Source organism: Arvicanthis niloticus, chromosome 1 (assembly GCF_011762505.2).
Source record: "Arvicanthis niloticus isolate mArvNil1 chromosome 1, mArvNil1.pat.X, whole genome shotgun sequence".
NCBI lineage: Eukaryota > Metazoa > Chordata > Mammalia > Rodentia > Muridae > Arvicanthis > Arvicanthis niloticus.
The window spans coordinates 82354953-82373075 of record NC_047658.1 but is presented as its reverse complement, the minus strand read 5'-3'; the positions used below and the strand labels follow the sequence as shown (position 1 = coordinate 82373075).

At 45.2% G+C, this 18123-nt stretch overlaps 1 protein-coding gene across 3 annotated transcripts in view; it reads right to left on the bottom strand.

The window, feature by feature from the left end:
- Insc (INSC spindle orientation adaptor protein) overlaps positions 1 to 17770 on the bottom strand; it is a 110725-nt gene extending 92955 nt beyond the window's left edge. Inside the window, exon 1 of one of the 3 annotated variants that reach the window (XM_076941292.1) lies at positions 17470 to 17770. In XM_076941292.1, the coding sequence (XP_076797407.1) occupies positions 17470 to 17565 (96 nt within the window). In that variant the 5' untranslated portion in view covers positions 17566 to 17770. Of the gene's footprint in view, positions 1 to 15424; positions 15781 to 17469 lie in introns of those variants that run through there. The other 2 variants (XM_034513373.2, XM_034514006.2) reach the window with 2 other exon arrangements.
- Positions 17771 to 18123: the final 353 nt, after the last annotated feature.

Sequence of the window (18123 nt, the reverse complement as noted above, 5' to 3'; positions counted from 1 at the left end):
TGGCTGTGCAGCCATCATGGTAGGAGGTCACAGTTGCAGGAGGACAAGGCTCATATGTCCACAATCAGGAAGCAGAGTGATGGACTCAGCTGGCTTTCTCCTTCTTTCCCTTTTTATTCAAGTCCAGAGCCTAGACCAAAGATGCTGCTACCACCATTCAGGATGAGTCTTGGCTCCTCAAATAAACCACTTTGGAAATACATCATAGACAACTATCGCCCAGAATCTTCTGAATCCAACGAAGCTGACAATAAAGATGAACCACTTTAGAGCCTTAAAAATATATCACTGATCTGACAAAAATAAAAATAAAGATAATTCTGGAGAGGCCAAAATAGGATGAGCTATCAAGGAGAGTTTTCCATTGATGGCATCCGTGAGATGTCACAGTTATCAAGCATGTGTTTCTTTTGTGTGTGTGTGTGTGGGGGGGAGCAGATACTAAAGCCTAGGGATTCACCAAGAGGAAGAATCAAATACAAGTCAGAAGACTAGAAACGCATAGAAAAATGAGAAATGAATCTTCTCTGCAAAATGTCAGCCGTAAAAGCCAAGAATTAATCACCGTGGCATGAACCCCATAGAAGCTGCGGGTTGGCTTTGCATCGCCTGTTAGGGAACTGATGACAGAGCTCAATTAGAAAATTTCATTCCAAGAAACAAAGTAGAGTTCTTGGAAACAGATTCAAAAAACAAAGGCTACAAATTATAGTCATGCAGCTCCATGAAAGAACCAAATAGAATTAAAAGATGTAATGGCGTGTCAAATGATAGAACAAAGGAGTTATCCAAAATGCAGCTCAGAAGACATAATTTTAAAAATAAGAAAACTAAGACTAAGGGCAAAAAATGTCATAGTCTAGTGAGCATCTTACCACTGTTCCAAAGAAGGTAAGAGAGCGCATGCCTGAAGCAGCATTCAAAGAGAGTAGCTTCCAAATCCAGAAACAACAATGAGTATCAAAGAAAATAAATACAAAAGGCTCATGCATCTTAGAAAATAAAAAAAAAAAAAAAAAGACTAAAGAACATTAAATCCAAAGAAGATTTTTGGAAATACCCAAAGGTAAGCAAATGCCACTGCACAATGGTTAGCAGACTAGACTCATCCAGAGAAAAACAGGTATTAAGTGAACAGAATTGTCAAGCATCCATGAGTGTGTACAGAAACATGTGTACCTGCACACACACACATACCACACACATACATACTACACACACATACCACACACAAACCATACACATGTAGCATACACATACCACATATACTACACATACATACCACCCACACACTCACATATACACCACACACACATACCACATACACATCACACACACACACCAAATACCCCCACACACCACACTATATATATATATATATGTATATATATATATATATGTATATGTATATATATACATATATATATATAACACAAGAATGAAGATATATAAACAAATCCTATATATAAAACAGAAAATAAAATAATAAAATATATTAAATTAGACAACAAAATCCAATATCGATGGGAAGAGTAATACAGCCTGGCCATTACAATGACACTCACCACATTAACAAAACAGAAAAATCATGACTATTACCAAGAGACAGAGATAAACTGATAGAATTTGATAGTAACTTAGAAAAAGAAAACTTTGATCAAACTGAGAATAAAAGGGGATTCCCATAGACTGGCTGATCTATCAGTGTGCCTTTATAGGGAAACAGTATCATGAGTACTATGCTTAACCCATTGAAAGCAGGTCCCATGAGAGCAGATGCTCTATTTCACCACTTGGATTCATTATTACAAAAGAAATATAATCTGAGATAGAAAGAAAGCTGTATGTGAGAAATGTCAGAATCAAGACTGTCGATATATAGCACATGGCCACAGAGAAATTGGAGGTTAAAACTCACCTCTGCTTTGTTTGTCAACTCACACAACCACACATATGTAAACCTGATTCCCTGGTCAAACCAAGAATCCATGTATCTGTGTCCACCCAGACAATGTGCCAATAACTCTTTCTAGTTCTTCTAAGAATACGGGATGAGTTTGCTACTCATTGTTCATGTATAAAACCCAACAGTATCTACAAATAAATTGTCCCTAAATTATAAAGGAACTTAGAAAGTTGCCAGCAAATATACAAAATTCAGATGTAGTTCCAATCAACAGCATATGGAGGGGGAGGAAGACAGACACAGAGAGAGGGGTGGGGGTAGCGATAAAAAGACCTTCAACAAGAGCAATAAAATACATAAGGGAAATTAAAATGACTCTTCTGTACAAGCCCTTAATTGGGAAAATTATAAAACACTGCTAAAAGATATTAAGAAAGGCCAAAGTAAATCAAGAGATGATTCAGATAGTGTGCAAATGCTGAGAAGTGCCAATCCACCATTAAAAGATCTATTGTATAGATTCAGAGGAATTCCAGATAAGCCCCAACAGGATTCTTCCTTAGAATCTGACAATATGAATCTGAAATGCATAGCCAAGATATATTGAAAAAAGGGGACTTTTTCTTTTGGTAAGATTTTTTTAAACTAGTAAATACAAAGGCGTTTTGATCCTAGAATGAATTTAGGAAGTTGAAAAATAGTCTGAGGATTTGCCCAAGGAATATTAAAGCTGGATTAATACCAGTGATAGATTAATACCAGAAGGTGATGGATTCAGAACTCACACATCTCCCAACCACAGGCAGAAAGTGAATGGAACTGGAGAGGCAGATGGCAGCAGTGTTGCTCCTGCCTGCCCTCATACTGCTGCTCCTGAACCCACCTTTGCAGTGGTGCACCTGGTGCATCAGAGAAACAGTCAAGAGTACTCTCTTGGAGCCTCTTCTACAGTGATAAGGAATGAGCCCCAGCTCCAGCATCAAGACTGTCACAAGTCTTATAGACTTTCTTAAAGAAGTAGCCAGGGAAACAAATAATCAGGTCGGTACAGTCCCCAGAGACCAAGCCTTAGGCTAGGCTAAGCAATGGACCTAAGCCCCACCCCTGCACACACACACACACACACACACACACACACACCACTTTCAAGTGCCTGCTGGAGGCGTTGGGTTTTCCTGTGCTGTTCCCTCTCTCTGAAAGGGAAGGTTTTTCTTGTCATGGTACCAGGCAATTTCACAGCAAAAGCTAGCAAGATTTTGCAACTGGCTGTGAATGAAAACTGTCAGAAACTGTTCTTAAAGAAAGCCCCATGAATGCACTTGGCCCCACCCACATCAGGACTTTCTAGTCAACCATCTCTGAGAGCAGTCTCATGCCCATTTTAATCAAGGTCAAGAAAGACACAGTACAGCATCCTCTCTGCTTCAAGCCCCAGTTTTATGCTAAAGATGAAGATGGATGAATTGCCTTTTTCCATCTAGGAAAATAGGATTTCCTCTTTTGTTGGCAGGGATATGCAAATGCATAATTAAGTAAAGCACAGTAATTTTGGTAGCATGAGTTCAACGAGATGTGTAGCTTTTTCTTGCCATGGGTGTGGGCACTCTGTATGTAGACATCCTGGCAGGAATGTACACACTCTAAAGAAACTCGTATGCTCCTCCCTATGGCTATTGGACTATTGAACAACTGTCTCCAAGAAGTGGAAGTTCACCCAAGAGCTGAGAAGGAAGAGCTGAAGCCTGGTGCTGGCCAGGAGAGGTTGTCCCCAGAAAGAACGTATACAATTCTGACAACTTGTCATTCAACTTTGCAGGAGAGATTGGAGCTGAGACAAAGAAGATGGGCAGGACCACACTTTGACCAGGACTAGTTAGTTATGCTACCAATTTCCTTCTATTTAAATGTAAACCTTTGCTCAGGGCCCTGAAGATGGGCTTTGGGAGGTCACTGGCTCGCCTTGTTCCTCTTCCCAGTGTGACCACACTGGTCTATCTTTCTCTGCTTTGCAGTGCTATTTGTTATTTTAACTGAAGGCTGTTGAGGATAGAAGGTAGTGTATATTGTTAGTGCTGCCAGTGCCCAGACTCTAGTCTTAGCAACTTCCATAAGATATAATGGCTTAGGGTCATGTGTGCATCTTCTCCAGACCTCCAATATCCTATATGTCAGAGGAGGGGCTGGGACTGATGAGGGCCCACTGCAGACCTAATATCTCGGCAATCTAATGTCCCCTCACACCGGAAGCTTGTGAAAAATCACAACCAGAGACTAGACCCCAGTCCGACTCCACCCAGAATCCAGGCCACTTTATGTTCTTTGTTCAAAGGTAGCTTCAAATGACAAGAAACATTGGGGGTTTAAGCCAATGATGGATGTTCATTTCTCCTACTGACCTTGTTAGCCACCGGAGACCCGAATCACTGCATTCCCAGCTACTGTACCTCTAGGGATCATTCCAATAGCATTCCTGCTACCTATACCCCAAGGGTCCTCTCCCAAGGGGACAGTCTTGCTGGCTTCCAGCCCCAGCCTAACCTGCTTGAGCTAACATCAGTCTCAAGCTCTTCAAACACAATTTTCCCAGTAACACTCTGGAAAGCTGCTATACTTCCATCAGCCCCATGTCTCCATGCAGATCTAAGTTCTGCATCCTCCTCCCAGCCATCAGAGTCCCAGCTCTCCCCAGATCTATTAGTATCACCATCATGTACTTCTTTAGGTTCCAGACTCAAGAACACTGTCCTATTGTCTTTAGGACTGAACTGCCCACCTTATCGGCCAATACATGGCCGTGACTTGAAGCTTACTTTGTCCTGCACAACAAGGCTACTGCAAGACTGCAGGGTTAGCTCCATTTATGCTAGATTCGCTAAGAATGCTTGGCTTCCTAACAGTCCAGTGACCTTTTATATCACACTTTGTTTTCCTGTTAGGGCCAATGTCCCACAAAGATATGCCCATGACAGCCAGTATCTGGCATGGTGTTGCATGTGTTAGAAACCACCAGGCCTGGGGCTAGAGAGATGGCTCCATCATTGAGAACACTTGTTGGACCTCTAGAGGACATCAGTTTGGTTCCCAGCACATACATCAGGCAGCTGACAATGATCTGTCACTCCACCTCCAAAGGATTTGACAGCTCTGGCATCTTCCACCACCCATACTCATGTGTTCCTATCCACGTGCAGACACATATTTGCACATAATTAAAATAGATTTAAATTAAAATTAGAAGCCCCATGAAGCCTGGTGGAGAGAGAGATCCTATGAGATGGAAAGAATGGATGCTCAGAGAAAGACCACCCTCTGTCCCTGGAGTTTCTAAAGAACCTCCCAAGTCCTCTCTCTTTTCTAGCTCCCCTTCCACAGTCTACTCTGTTCACAGCAGCCAACGCATGACAGTACTCTGCTTCACTCTTCCAGTGTCACTATCACTCAGACTGCTGTGTGAATAACATGCAGGAAACTCCCGAATCTGGCTGCCACACCTTGCCTCCTTTGGACTCTTTTCTCACTTCACTCTGTCCCTACTGACCTTCCTCACAAATGCCTCAAGCCTTCACCCTTGCATTTCCTCTCCCAAATGCTCACACAGCCTGCACCTTTCCCTCCTCCAGGCCTCTGCTTGATCTTAATCAGAAGGCTGAGACAATGCTGGCCTCTGTTTAAATGTCTGCTTATCCAAACCTTCCCTGCTCTTGAAGCTCCTTCACCATCTCTTACATTTCTACATAGCACTGAGAACTGTGTTTGCATCCTGCACATGACCTGCTAGCTGTCCTCCCAAACTGTAAGGACTTAATGCTAGCTTTTGTCCACTCTTGCTTCTTGGGTGTCTAGAGCAATGCACAGCCCATAGCAGATGCTAAGTAGATGCTTGAATAGATGTGAGAATGAGTAAAGATGTCTGTAACTTAGACCCTTGGCACCCTGGGCATTGTTCCAAGATGCTGCTATCTGATGGGGCTGCTATTGTCCTCTCCTGCTCAGTTCCAACCTTGTCTGAGACACCAGATGGACGGCATGCATTTGGAGAGCTTTGTAAGTGACAGTCCTCAGAAAACTGAAATGACAGCATCTATAGAGGCCGGGCCTAGGTCACCACTGCCTGGCTTCTAAATGCTGCGTTTTAAAGCTTGCTCTCCCCACACCTTTAGCCTCTCTACAGATTCCACAGTACTGAAGAGCAATCAATGAAAAAAAGATGAAAATAAAGATAGGGTGCCCCAGAGGGGGCTGTTTGACTTACTCTTTGGGGCCAGAGCCCTGACCTCTGCTGCAGAGCCCTGACCTCCTCTGCAGAGCCCTGTAATACTACCTACTTAGTTGCTGGGTTGAGGAGCCAGTTCCCTAAGCTATCAAGGAAAAGAGGTCAGGAAAGTGGAGAGCAAGATGGGACCCAGGAGTGGGAAGCAAGGAAAGAGAGACAGTCAGCAGGAAAAGAGACAGAGACAGAGACAAAGCTGCCACATTAATCAACAGTACCTAGTCAGAATGGTACCCCCACCCTTGATGTCTCCTTACCTGAACCTCTGGGCTGAGAGGACAATAGATTAAAATAATATGAGAGAGGAGGGGATCCTCAGCTTTGAGTGTTGCATATAAAACCAACATCCATTCTTGTTTGTGGATGGCTGGGTAGGTGGCAGATGGATGGGTGGGGAAGTGACCAAAAGAAGAGGAAACAGATTGATGAATGACAGGAGAGTGAGGAATGCAGAAATGAGTGAGCCAGAGGGACCACATGGCCTATTCTAGTGCTTGACTTCTTTACAAGGGGGTGGGGTGGCTGGGTCTGTAAGCTCCATTCTCTGTATTCCCCTTGGGTTTACACCCGGCAGAGTTGCATGCTGGCAGCTGCTGATCCTCATAATCATTCAGGAGACTCATCCAGGCTGCTCCAGGGAGCCTTCCTTCCATGGCAACGACCTTTCATACCACTCCTATGTTGTATGTGCTCAACAAATCAGAGGTGGGGAAAACAGATCCAGAGCTCAGGGATACCACTGGATCCCTGAGCTGCCTTCTCCAAAGTCCTCTTTGGGATTATACAAGAATTTGATCACCATATCTACAAATCTCCTGGGTGATAATCCAAGTTACTGGCCCAAAAGATGGTACACATCCAAGATGAATGTTTTAGCTTCATCCTCAAATAAAATTTTCACTCAACTTTTCTTTCTGTTAAACAGTATCATGGTCTGTCTGATTGTTCCATGACATTTCATTCATCCATCTACTCACTCAGCCATCTATCCGTTCACTCAGTGTGTCCCTGTGGCATGTGTCAGTAATGTCTACCAACCAGGAGAAAGCAATGTACAGAAGTGGAATGTCTCAGATAGCACAGAGTGCCATAAATTTTTTTTAAGTATTCATTATTACAGGAAAACAGAAATCCCTACTGGGTGAAGCCTTGAAGGAGGTATAACGTGTCTTAAAACTTTACAAAATGGGATTTGACCTAGTTGTGGATGTGAAAAGTGAACTGAACCAAGAGATAAGTGGAAATTGATCAGGTGATGAAAGAAAAAATATTCTAGGCAGAGGAGCAACCCTTGCAGATGAGGGCAGGGCCAGACAATTGAGACCTGTAGGGCTTATGTGGGGAATTTGTTCTTTGTCTCAAGATCAGTTGGAAGTAGAGAAATGACAAGACCAGAATTGTTCTGAAGTCTCCTTTGGTTACTCTGTGAAGATGAACTGGAGGGCAGCCAGTATAGACATGATTGAGTCACTCGAGTGTCTAGAGTGGTACCTTGAACTAGGGGGATGCTGATGAAGATGGAGAGAGATGATGGACTTAAGCAATACACACTAACACAACGGGTATGGGGATGATGAGGATGGTGGCTTCATCTCTCTGGCTTGTGCAGCTATAAGAATTGAAAGGTCATTCAGTGAGATCTGAAACACCTGGTGAGTGTCATGTGTGCCTAAGACTGATGGTGCAGGGGGAAATGACAAGAATTCCACTCTGAATATGTTGCGTTTGACAGGCCTTGAAGACTTCAACCTGGGAGACCCCTTGTCTGCATCTGTGCCACTTTCCGCATTCATCAATTACTGTGTAGTACTTACTCTGCCTTGACTCCATCATGGCTCAGCTCAGACCCCTGTAATTATTTCCTGTGCAATTAAAAACAATGCCCTGATTCTCTCCCCTTCCAATTTCTCTTCACATGTAAGTCTTTTGAGATATAATTTCCTGAAAGAGGCCATCACTGAACTACGCCCACCCTAACATACCCTCTCCCTGTTACTCTCTACATCAGGCTCACAGGGTTATTGCTTCAAAAAAAAAAAAAAAAAAAAAAAAAAAAAAAAAAAAAAAAAAACCACTTAGCAACATGCTGTGTTGGTTCACTGTGCAAGAAAATAGACATGCATGTCCTAGCTCTGCCAAGAGAGCATACACATAAATAAAAGGGCACAGGTCACCTCCAATTGGGTTTCTAAATGTCATTCCCCGATAAGAGAAGCCTAGGCTCTTCCAAACAAATGGCTAATTCCAAGGCTGGAATAAGGAAGCTTCAAAATGAACCATAACTTTTTGCTACATCAGATAATAAGGAAGCACTCAGAGAATCATGGAAACAAATTAAAAAGAAACAGAAGCCAGCTTATAACAGCTCCCCACTGACTGAATCTGAGATCATGTGACCATCAAAGTAAAAGAAATACCACACTTGACTCATCCAGTGAACTAAGAATGTATGAGAACCTAGCGATGGAAGGAAGGGAGGAAAGGAGAGAAGGAGAAAATGAGTAATTGATAGTAGAATAACAATAGATATAAAAGAAATAATGAATTCAAAATTATGACTGATTTATAACTGTAAGTTTGATGGCAAATATGGTATGACTCTATTCTCAAAATATCTCTCCACAAGTCACTCATTAACTGACGAAAACAGCAATTTCACTGTGGGAATGATAGACATCACCTGAAGTGAGCAATGACAGCCTCGGTCACCAAGAGCCAGAGAAGTCCCGTTTTGTGGCTTGCTGAAATGAAGACTCTAGAGAACCCATTTGCCTGCCCAAAACATACATCCAGACTCCAGCCATGCAGACCACCAAACACCCAAATTAGAGATACTCAATGTAATGACCACCTACACTATTCAAAACCAAAGGGTCAAGAAAAGGAAAGCAGAAGAGACCAAAGAGGCATGGTAGCTAGCAGCACCCACAGACTAGACCTGGGAGGAAGATGGTGTAGCCACAAAGATGATGTCAAGGCTGTGATCTTCATTGTCAAGTGTACTGAAACTGGAATTAGCCGGAAGACACACTTCTGGACATGTCTTTGTAGATGTTTCCAGAAAGACTTAAGTGAAGAACGGAGAGCAGCCTGACAAAGGGGGAAGTAGGAAGCCAGATGATAACAAGCACTCCACTTTCTCTGCCACTATGTTCATGTCTTCACCAATAAACTACGCCCCCTCCAATCACAAGCCAAAAAAAAAATCCCTCTTGTTCCCTAAGTTGCTTTTGTCAGGATGGCAAATGTCAGTGATGAGAAAGGTGACTAACACAACACAGACTGTACTGAGACAGGAACCTGCCTTTCTCTAAATACCCTGAGGGATTTAGGGATAAAGAGAGATTGTGTCTCTAATTCATTCTGAGGTTAAATAAGATGTATAAAAAATTTTAAATGTGTTCACACATTTAATAAAAGATATATTATGGTAACATTTATAACCATGAGATGTAAATTATGCAAGCAATAAAAGTGGGTGTATAAGTGAGAGGGATTTATTTTCATGTTATTGGAAAGGAAGAAAGCAGAATGGTGTAAAGAAAAAAAAAAAAAGGTGTATCATGATCAACTGCAAACCATGGATAAAGAGGGATTTCTTAACTAGAATTTCAACCTTTCTATATACAACCATTGAAAATATTCTGTGTCTTGCCTATAAATACTGTCTGGATAACTGAGCTTAGCATCAAGGCCCAATACCCTTTCCAAGCGCCCTACAATGCCTCCTGTCTCATTTCCATCATTAGTGAGCACCCCCAATCACAGTCACTAAAATCTCCCAAGTTTACCACTAAAAAACGCTCATTGGAGTCTGGGGCGGCAGCTCAGAAGATAACCACTTGCCATACAGGCATGAAGTCTGGGGTTGAGTCTCCAGCACATGAAAGTCAGATGAGAACAGCAGCCCAGTAGTAATCAGTGCTCAAGAGGCAGAGACAGGATCCCTGGGCAAGATTACTGGCTAGACTAGTCAAATGGGTAAGCTCTGGGTTCAGCAACTCAGCAAAGAATGTTTCCACAGTTTGAGGAAGACATCCCATAAACAGACATGTGTACAATACCTGCACATATGTGTCCATGCACATACATAAACACACATACACACATACACACACACACACACACACACAGCCTAGCACCTTAGCACATGTTGGACTCTCTGCTACAATGTCCTCCTCTTCAGTTACTAAAACTTACTATGTTTCAGGGTGCACATCACAGGTGTCTTCTCTGGAAAGGCCTCTCTAATGTGCACAGTTGCAAAAGATTCAGCCTGTATGGACCATACCTACAAATGGGTCTCGGTGTGTGGGTCTGTCTTGTCACATGGTCATATGGTGACTTGGTGACTGGGATGCTCCTTTGTCCCTATATCTCATGTTTTACCTGGACCCTAGCATAACAAGGGTCTCAATATGTCAGACATGAAGTAGTGACTCAGTATTAACTGAACTTCTAGATTTTCCCCTGAGTTCTTCATTATCCTCAAAACATACAGAGGGGCGAGAGAAAAGGAGCTTGTCTTTTGTTTTACTTAGAAGGAAAGGGAAGTACAGGGAAGGTAAGAACACAGCTAACTCAGAGGCTGAGGAGAACTGGCATCCATCTCTCTTGCCAGTCCAGCATTCTTTCATGAAACTGGATGGGACAGGAAGCAGGGAGATTATCTTTCAGGGTTTGTTTATTCTGTGAGGGATGCTGTAGTGGTATATTTCCTGCTATATTAAACTCGGTATTTTGGGAGGACCTGATATGGGAGGAGTAAGGAGAAGGAAGAGGAGGAGCTAGGAGGAAGGAGGAGGAGAGAGAGGGGAAAATAGCGGCAGATGTAGCATGTCTCCAGTGTCTAAGGTAGTTGTAATATCTTGGTTAGGTATTGGGTAACACTTCTAATTGTGTGAGCATCTTGTTATTTGAGCATTACAAATATATAAAGCTATTGGATAATATTTAAACATTAGAGTCTCATTTCTACTGGATACCACATGGATGGCGGGATGGTCTAGGCTCAGCCCAACCTTGTGGAGATAGTGTGGAAGACTGGCAAAGCCAACTCCCACGCTGGCATCTCGTGACACTATATGCCAGGGCCAGTGTTTCTGGCTGGCCATTTCTAGCTGTGGCGTGCCCACGGCCTCTGGCCTCTTCCAGCCGTGAAGCACTTGGCTTTAGGCCACGGAGCATGGCAGCCTGAGCTAGGCAGAGCCAACGCAGCTTAGATGGTCAGCTTGCGCAGCCCCATTTATTAAATATTAACAGTAAAAAGATGCTGGATTTCTAATAGCTTTCCTGTCTCCATCATCACTGCTATAATAAGACACATCCATTTTACAGGTCAGCAAACTGAGACTGGACAATAAATCTTTCAGCCTACAAGGCTTATGTGCTTTTCTTTTCACATCTCCAGTGTATGCTACCCACCTCTGACTCCATTAAGGTAGATGGCCAGGATAAAATGTTCTATCCTACAATGACATCTGTTAAACTGGCCAGGCATATAGGCCCACAATGCAGCTCACACTCTCAGACCACAGGCCACACTTCACAGGGTTGCCAAACCCAGATATTTGGTTTGTAAGACTAGCCTTCCATTTTTCCAATGCAAACTGAACACTATACACAATTACTCAGCCAAACCACTGACGCCTACAGATACTGCATCATGCCTGGCAGAGTCCTATCTGCCCAAAGACAACCTCAGGGGATCTGGGACACCCTAGAGCTTGGCACTGAAGGGGGAGGGGGGGACCTAGAGCTGGAGGAGGGGAGCTTGGACTGGCTGGATCATGGAGCTTTGGTGGAGGCTACATTCCAAGAACAGATTATTCCAGGAAAGAATAAAACCACAGAAGCCCAATGTTCCCCACCCCATGATGTAGGGTAGGGGATCCTCACCTGGCCTCCGAGGCCTTCCCTCACCATGCACCCCTGTGTCCCAGGGAGTGACTATCCCCAACTGAAGCTGGGAAGGCCAGGGAAGCTGCTCAGCCACAATGCTGGTGATGGTCACTTCCTTGTACCAGATGGAAACAAGCCCTCAGTTTACCTGAAAAGTTCCCTAGATTACCTGAAAAGGTAGTTTTTCCTACTTTCAGGCTTCCAAAAGGGGGGACTTCTCTGCCCCACTCAGTGGCCAGTAGCCATCCACTGCAGACTCCAGAGTGGCAGACCTGGCAAGGCAGGATAGCTAGCTCTACCCTTGGGCTTATTTGATTTTGCTATACTTCTGTCTCCTTGCACTCAAAATGCAAGTACCCATTTCAAAAGGTGGCAAAGAGGTTTCACAAAAGGAAAGATTCAAAGAAACAAAGCCAGAGAGCTAGGAAATTGCAAGTGGCCTTCTCACTTGAACACTCTGGCATCCTATACGATGCTCTCTTATTGTTTTAAAGCCTGCTTTCCCGGTGGCGTTTCAGTGTCAGGAAGCCAACAGATCATAACCAGAACAAATCCTCAGCAAAGGTACAGTCTCCTTTTTGAGGTTATATTTGTCTAGAAAGGACCAAAGCCACTAAGCCTTACCCAGTAGCAGGCCCAGGGCATTTCCGCTTTCTCCTTCTGTGGTGAAATTCTCATACAGTTAGCCTTGAATATGAGCAATGGCCACCAACATGGTTGGCTTAGCATGCCTGGAAAAGCAGTCACCCACACAGGGCTTGAAGGGCCACTATCAGGCACTCTAACCACTGCCTTGTGCAAGCACAGCCCTGCCATGGGCTCTTTCCCAACACAGCAGCCTCTACAGGTAAAACAAATCTCTCAGCAGGAATTAGAGCTTTCAGTCAGCTTTGTGTTAGCCTCAGCACTGCCCTGGTCTCTGCTAGTAAGAGCGAACAAATGGCTTTCCAGCTGACAGACTTGGGAGCCCTTCAGTAGATAGAGATGGCACTGAACACTATTCTGTAGCCTCTAGACCAAAGGAAGGAGTCAAGAGAACCCTTCATGGGCCCTGCACAGCCTGAACTCCCACATTTTTCATTCCAAGCCTCCACAAGGCCTCAATCAAACAGAGGGAAGCAGGGCTGAGACTCAAGAGACACAATCCTCCCAGCAAGGCCTTGGGCAAGGCAGGGTCACTTGAGGAAGGGGCAGTCATGGGGCCACGGCCAGGTTCAGGGCAAGGATCAAATCCCTTAGGGCACCCACACACTAGGGCTTTTGAGAGATGGAGGGGCTGACAGCTGAAGCCCTCAGAGCAGGGGAGCTGATCAATGCCCCAATTCATTCTAGACAATCCCCATTGTCTGAGCCAGCACAGAGATTGCCATTATCTCCAGCAGCCACTAAGGAGAAAAGCCTAAGACATGGTTACCAATCAGAGCTGAGGGACAGAAGTCACAATTGAGACATGTGAATTAAAAATTAGATGAAATGTTTCCAACTTGGGATGTCTCAAAAAAAGAAAGAAAGAAAGAAAGAAAGAAAGAAAGAAAGAAAGAAAGAAAGAAAGAAAACAGTCCAAACAATATGGCCAATATGGCTTCACTCTTCAGAGACTAACAGAGTGCTTGATTGCTGAGTCTTCTTTTTTTGTTGTTGTTTGTTTGTTTTTGTTTTTTGTTTATTCTCATTTCTTCTATAAAAGATAAGGGAGTTTACAATAAAAGAAATGTAGTCAGTAAAGGTATTAAACTCAAAATCGAGGGAAGACTTCTTAACTTAGTGGAGTGGAGCAGCATGAAGTATGAAGGGAAAAATCCTTCCTTCTCTCTGCAGCAAGCCTCCTAAGCTCGCCACTGCCAACCCTATTTAAACATTTCTAAGGGTTGGGTCTAGGGCTGGACCAAAAGAAAGACACCCTAGTGGCCCAGTTGAACCTGGATCTTTTCCCATTTTAACAGACTAGGAGGGCAACCTTTAGGCCACCTCGTAAACAACGACGTCCCTAAACTTCCCAACCAAAGAAGCACAATGAACATGGACACATCACAGAAACCCATGAAGAAGAGGATGCCCAGGGCAGAGGAGGTCTAGAAGTCATAATGAGATAATAACCATAAATGTAAGTACTAGTCCCTGGCATTTGGGGGCACTCAGTGTTATTAGTGCCCCCAGTGGTCTCCTCACAACTGCTGAAGGAGAGAGAGGGGTTCTGAAACATCTGTCCCTCAGTGTCTGAGGCAGAGTGACTGAAGCCAAAGACCAGGAGTGGGTCCAGTCTCACTCAGTGTACCAGCCCAGCCCTATGGTCTCACTGCTGGCCGCAGCAGGATGAACTAAAGTCATGAACTGAGTCTGGAGGAAGCTCCTCTGGAGCTGAGGCTTACTCACATCCTCCCTCAGCCCGTCTCCTGCTGAGATTGGCCTTCTCACCTCTAAAAGAGCAACTGCTATTTCAGACCCAGACCTTAAGGCCAAAGGGTGCTCTGTGGCTGGGCTCCATGGACAGCCCTTGTGTAGATAAGATGAGATAACCAAAGGTATCACCTCCCATCTTAATCCCCAGCCAAAACCCTCAGTGGGAAGTATTCTCCTACTGAGACTAGGTTCCTGAAACCATTTTTTCAGAGATGACCAATGAAGGGTACAAGAAGCAAAAAGGAGTGAGCTTAGAGGCCATGTCAGGGTCAATTCCAGGCTGTGTGGGTTTGCATATGCGTTTACCACATGAGTGCATTCAGTATCCATGCCATTTGTCATGGGTGTACACTCTGTGTGGAGTGTGGCTGCACTGTGTGTGTATATGAATGAGTGTGCCCTATCCTCCTGTCTCTGTGCTTATGAAAGTGGAGTTCCAGCCCCATGGAGTAATATCAGTCAGAATCCCATTCACTCTGATACTGGATTAGAGCTTTGAGCTTCAGTGTGGCCCAAAGCCCTGAGAAACCAGAGCTGCATGGCCTACAAGCAAGACACCCCAGTTGAGGACAACAGCTGGGGACAAGTCAGGTTACCCCAGAAAGTGTGAGTTCAGATATCTATTGCTCTTTATCCCCACCCTCTACCTGTTACCTGTCTCTCGACTTCAACCTTCATCCTGCAGGGTTCCTGCAGGTTCTATCCCTTTAGACACCTTCCTGTCCCCTACACAGAGGCTTCCAACTGACATAGCTAGACCCACCTGTGTGCCACACCTGTGGGCATGCTTCGGGACACACACACACAAGCACATGGTAGAAACAAACTCTTACACTTACACAATCACACCTGCTATCCTAGAAGTCACAACCATGCTAGCAGCTCCAGCCCCAGCCCCAGCCCCTGGATCCAGCCAAAGGAGCTAGCCATCCCCTCTGCTTACTTACTCTGATCTTACAAGGCAAAAAGCAGTGTGTGCAGAGTCCAGCGATGGGTGGCAGCTCACAGCAACTGGAACTCCAGAGGCTAGGCTCACAGTGGCCGCGGGGGCGCTGGGGACTGCGCTGCCGACGGCCCCCGCCGCTTCCCCCACCCCCAATCCCAGCCTTGTCCCTGGCGGCACACACCCAGCCAAACGTTTGTCCCGCGCCAAGCACCACCGTGGCCTGCAAGGCTCCGCCGGGGCGCGAGGGCTATTTCGGAGCCCCTGGCCACGGTGGAGACCGCGCGCTGTCATCTGTGGGAGCTCTGGAATGAGAACGTGGTCGGGTCTAATTAGAGACCCGGCTCACCCCTGGGCTGGGCCATCACCCGGAGGCTCCAAAGCCGGCCAGGCGAGGGCGCCCACATGTGTCCTGCATGCCAACATCTGGAGTGGGAAAGGGACTATGCTGCCACGATAGGTTTTCTGGAGCTGAAAGAAAACAAGGAGAGATTTGGGCCCAATTTACATCCCTGAGGAGGGAGCGGCTTCGCTGAACAGCCCCAGGAATGAGACTGGGTTTGTCCACTGCAGGTGCTTCCCTTTGGAAACTCAGTTACCTACTTAAGTCACCCTCCAAATCACAGATTTGCCAAAAAAATGACAGGGGGTATTGATGAGAAACCCCACCACTTCACCCTCACCCCTGGGCTCCGTGTCAGATGGCTAAGTCCACAGAAGTCTGGTCCAGGCCCAAAAGCTCTGGAATGCTACATTTTTAGACCAAAAGGAAGCTTCTAGTTCATTCCATCCAGTGCTTTCTACTCTGCCATGAATCCCCAGGGCCTAAAAAGTCTCTAGCTTGGTAGCTTGCCAAGAAAAGACAGTTCTCCACCACCTAGGTTTACTTACATTAAATGTTCAGGGAAAGCAGGCACAGTACCACCTCCATGGTACAATGTCCTGAGCTCTTGATAAACCTCCCTATTCCTTGCCTCAGGCTCTGGCTGGCACTGCTGCTGCCTGGCCTTGGCCATACCACGGCTTTGACAGCAAATCAGCCATTTTGGTTCTCTAGGGGCTTGGGACTGCAGGTGGCCCAGTCATTCTGGAGGGTAGGAGGGGGTGGGGGGGTGGGGGGGAAGCCAGTTTGAATTCCAGCCTGCTTCCATCCAGACAGCATGACTCGGGCCTCTAGTTGTGTGAGAAGACTTCAGTCTGTCTCCCTCCCTGGAACAAGGCTGGGGCCTCTAGGCAACATTGGCTGGGTGCTGATATTACATCACACCTTCCTCAAGTTGGCAGGTTGCAGAAGTATCTCTCCACGTGCTACTGGAGAGTGAAGGGGTTCGCAAATAACCTAGACTCTGTTCTTCATCCACTACCTACTTTGCAGTTGTATCTGAGTCATGTCACCCAACTACTCTGAGCTTTATTTTTCCATACATATAATGGGATAATAGCCATGTCTGCCTGTTCACAAAGGCATGTGAAAGCTCAGGAAATAACCAGGAAGGTTAAGATGGTTTGTAGCATATTAGAAGGGAAGCTTGAGTCTTAAACAGTATCCCTGTTAGCAAGAGGCCTCAGAGAGCTTTTATTTCTGAATCTGAGTCTAATTTTGTACCTATATTTGGGAGTAAGGTTTGCTACATGTACTCTTGAGGAACTTGTGGTTAAAGCTTCAACCCAACACACACACATGCACATCACACACACACACACTCCCCACACATACACACATATTCATAAACACAAACACATACATATGCACATAACACACACATACACAAACACATATATACACAGACACATATGCACATATGTACACACACAGGTACATCCATAAATACACACATACATACACACAAAGACAGACACCTCAAAACACATACATGCACACATACATATGCATAACATACACACATACATACATGCACATGTACATAAGAATACATATAAGTACACATATACACATGTGTCTACATACAGACACATGCATGCACACATGCATACTCACAGGTGTATTACACAAATGCACACACACACACACTCTTCCCAGATACCTACAACACAGCACAGCCTCCTGGACTCCTGGGCTCCCCATAAGCCCCAGTTGCCTGGGCCTTCTCCGGTGGAGTCTCCATCCCCTGGGGGCCGCCTCATGGCTACAGTCTGAGCTGTAGTGATTCAGGTTTTCTTACAGAGGCCCCTGTGAGCAGCTTCATTCTGTCCACCCATCCTTCTGGGCCATGGATCTGAGAAGGCCTGAGATTCAAAGCAAAGGCTGATGAGCAGACTTCCGAGGCTGCTCAGGATTAAGGCTGCCCCAGGAGCTCAGAGTTAAAGTATCCTCCCTGTACCTCCTCCCCTGCCCTCTGTCTGCTTGGCTCCCCAAGCACTGCCCTGCTTAATTCTTAATGGAAATTCCATCCCTTTGCAGGCTTTCGCTGGCTTGGGGATCCCAGGCATGAGCCAACAACAGACTCCGCCCTAAGAGAAGGGGGCCTGCCTAGCCATATAAGCACATACAAATGTTCACATACATGTGGGCAGAGACATTCACAGAGCCAGAGTCTTTCCCAGACACAGCTACACACTGAAGGAAAGCAGGACTTTAGTTACTAAGATTACACATAATACTCAAGGCCTTTGCTTTAACCATCCTACCAGCACCAAGTTCAGAATCATTTTCATTTTACACACAAAGAAACTGAGGCAGGG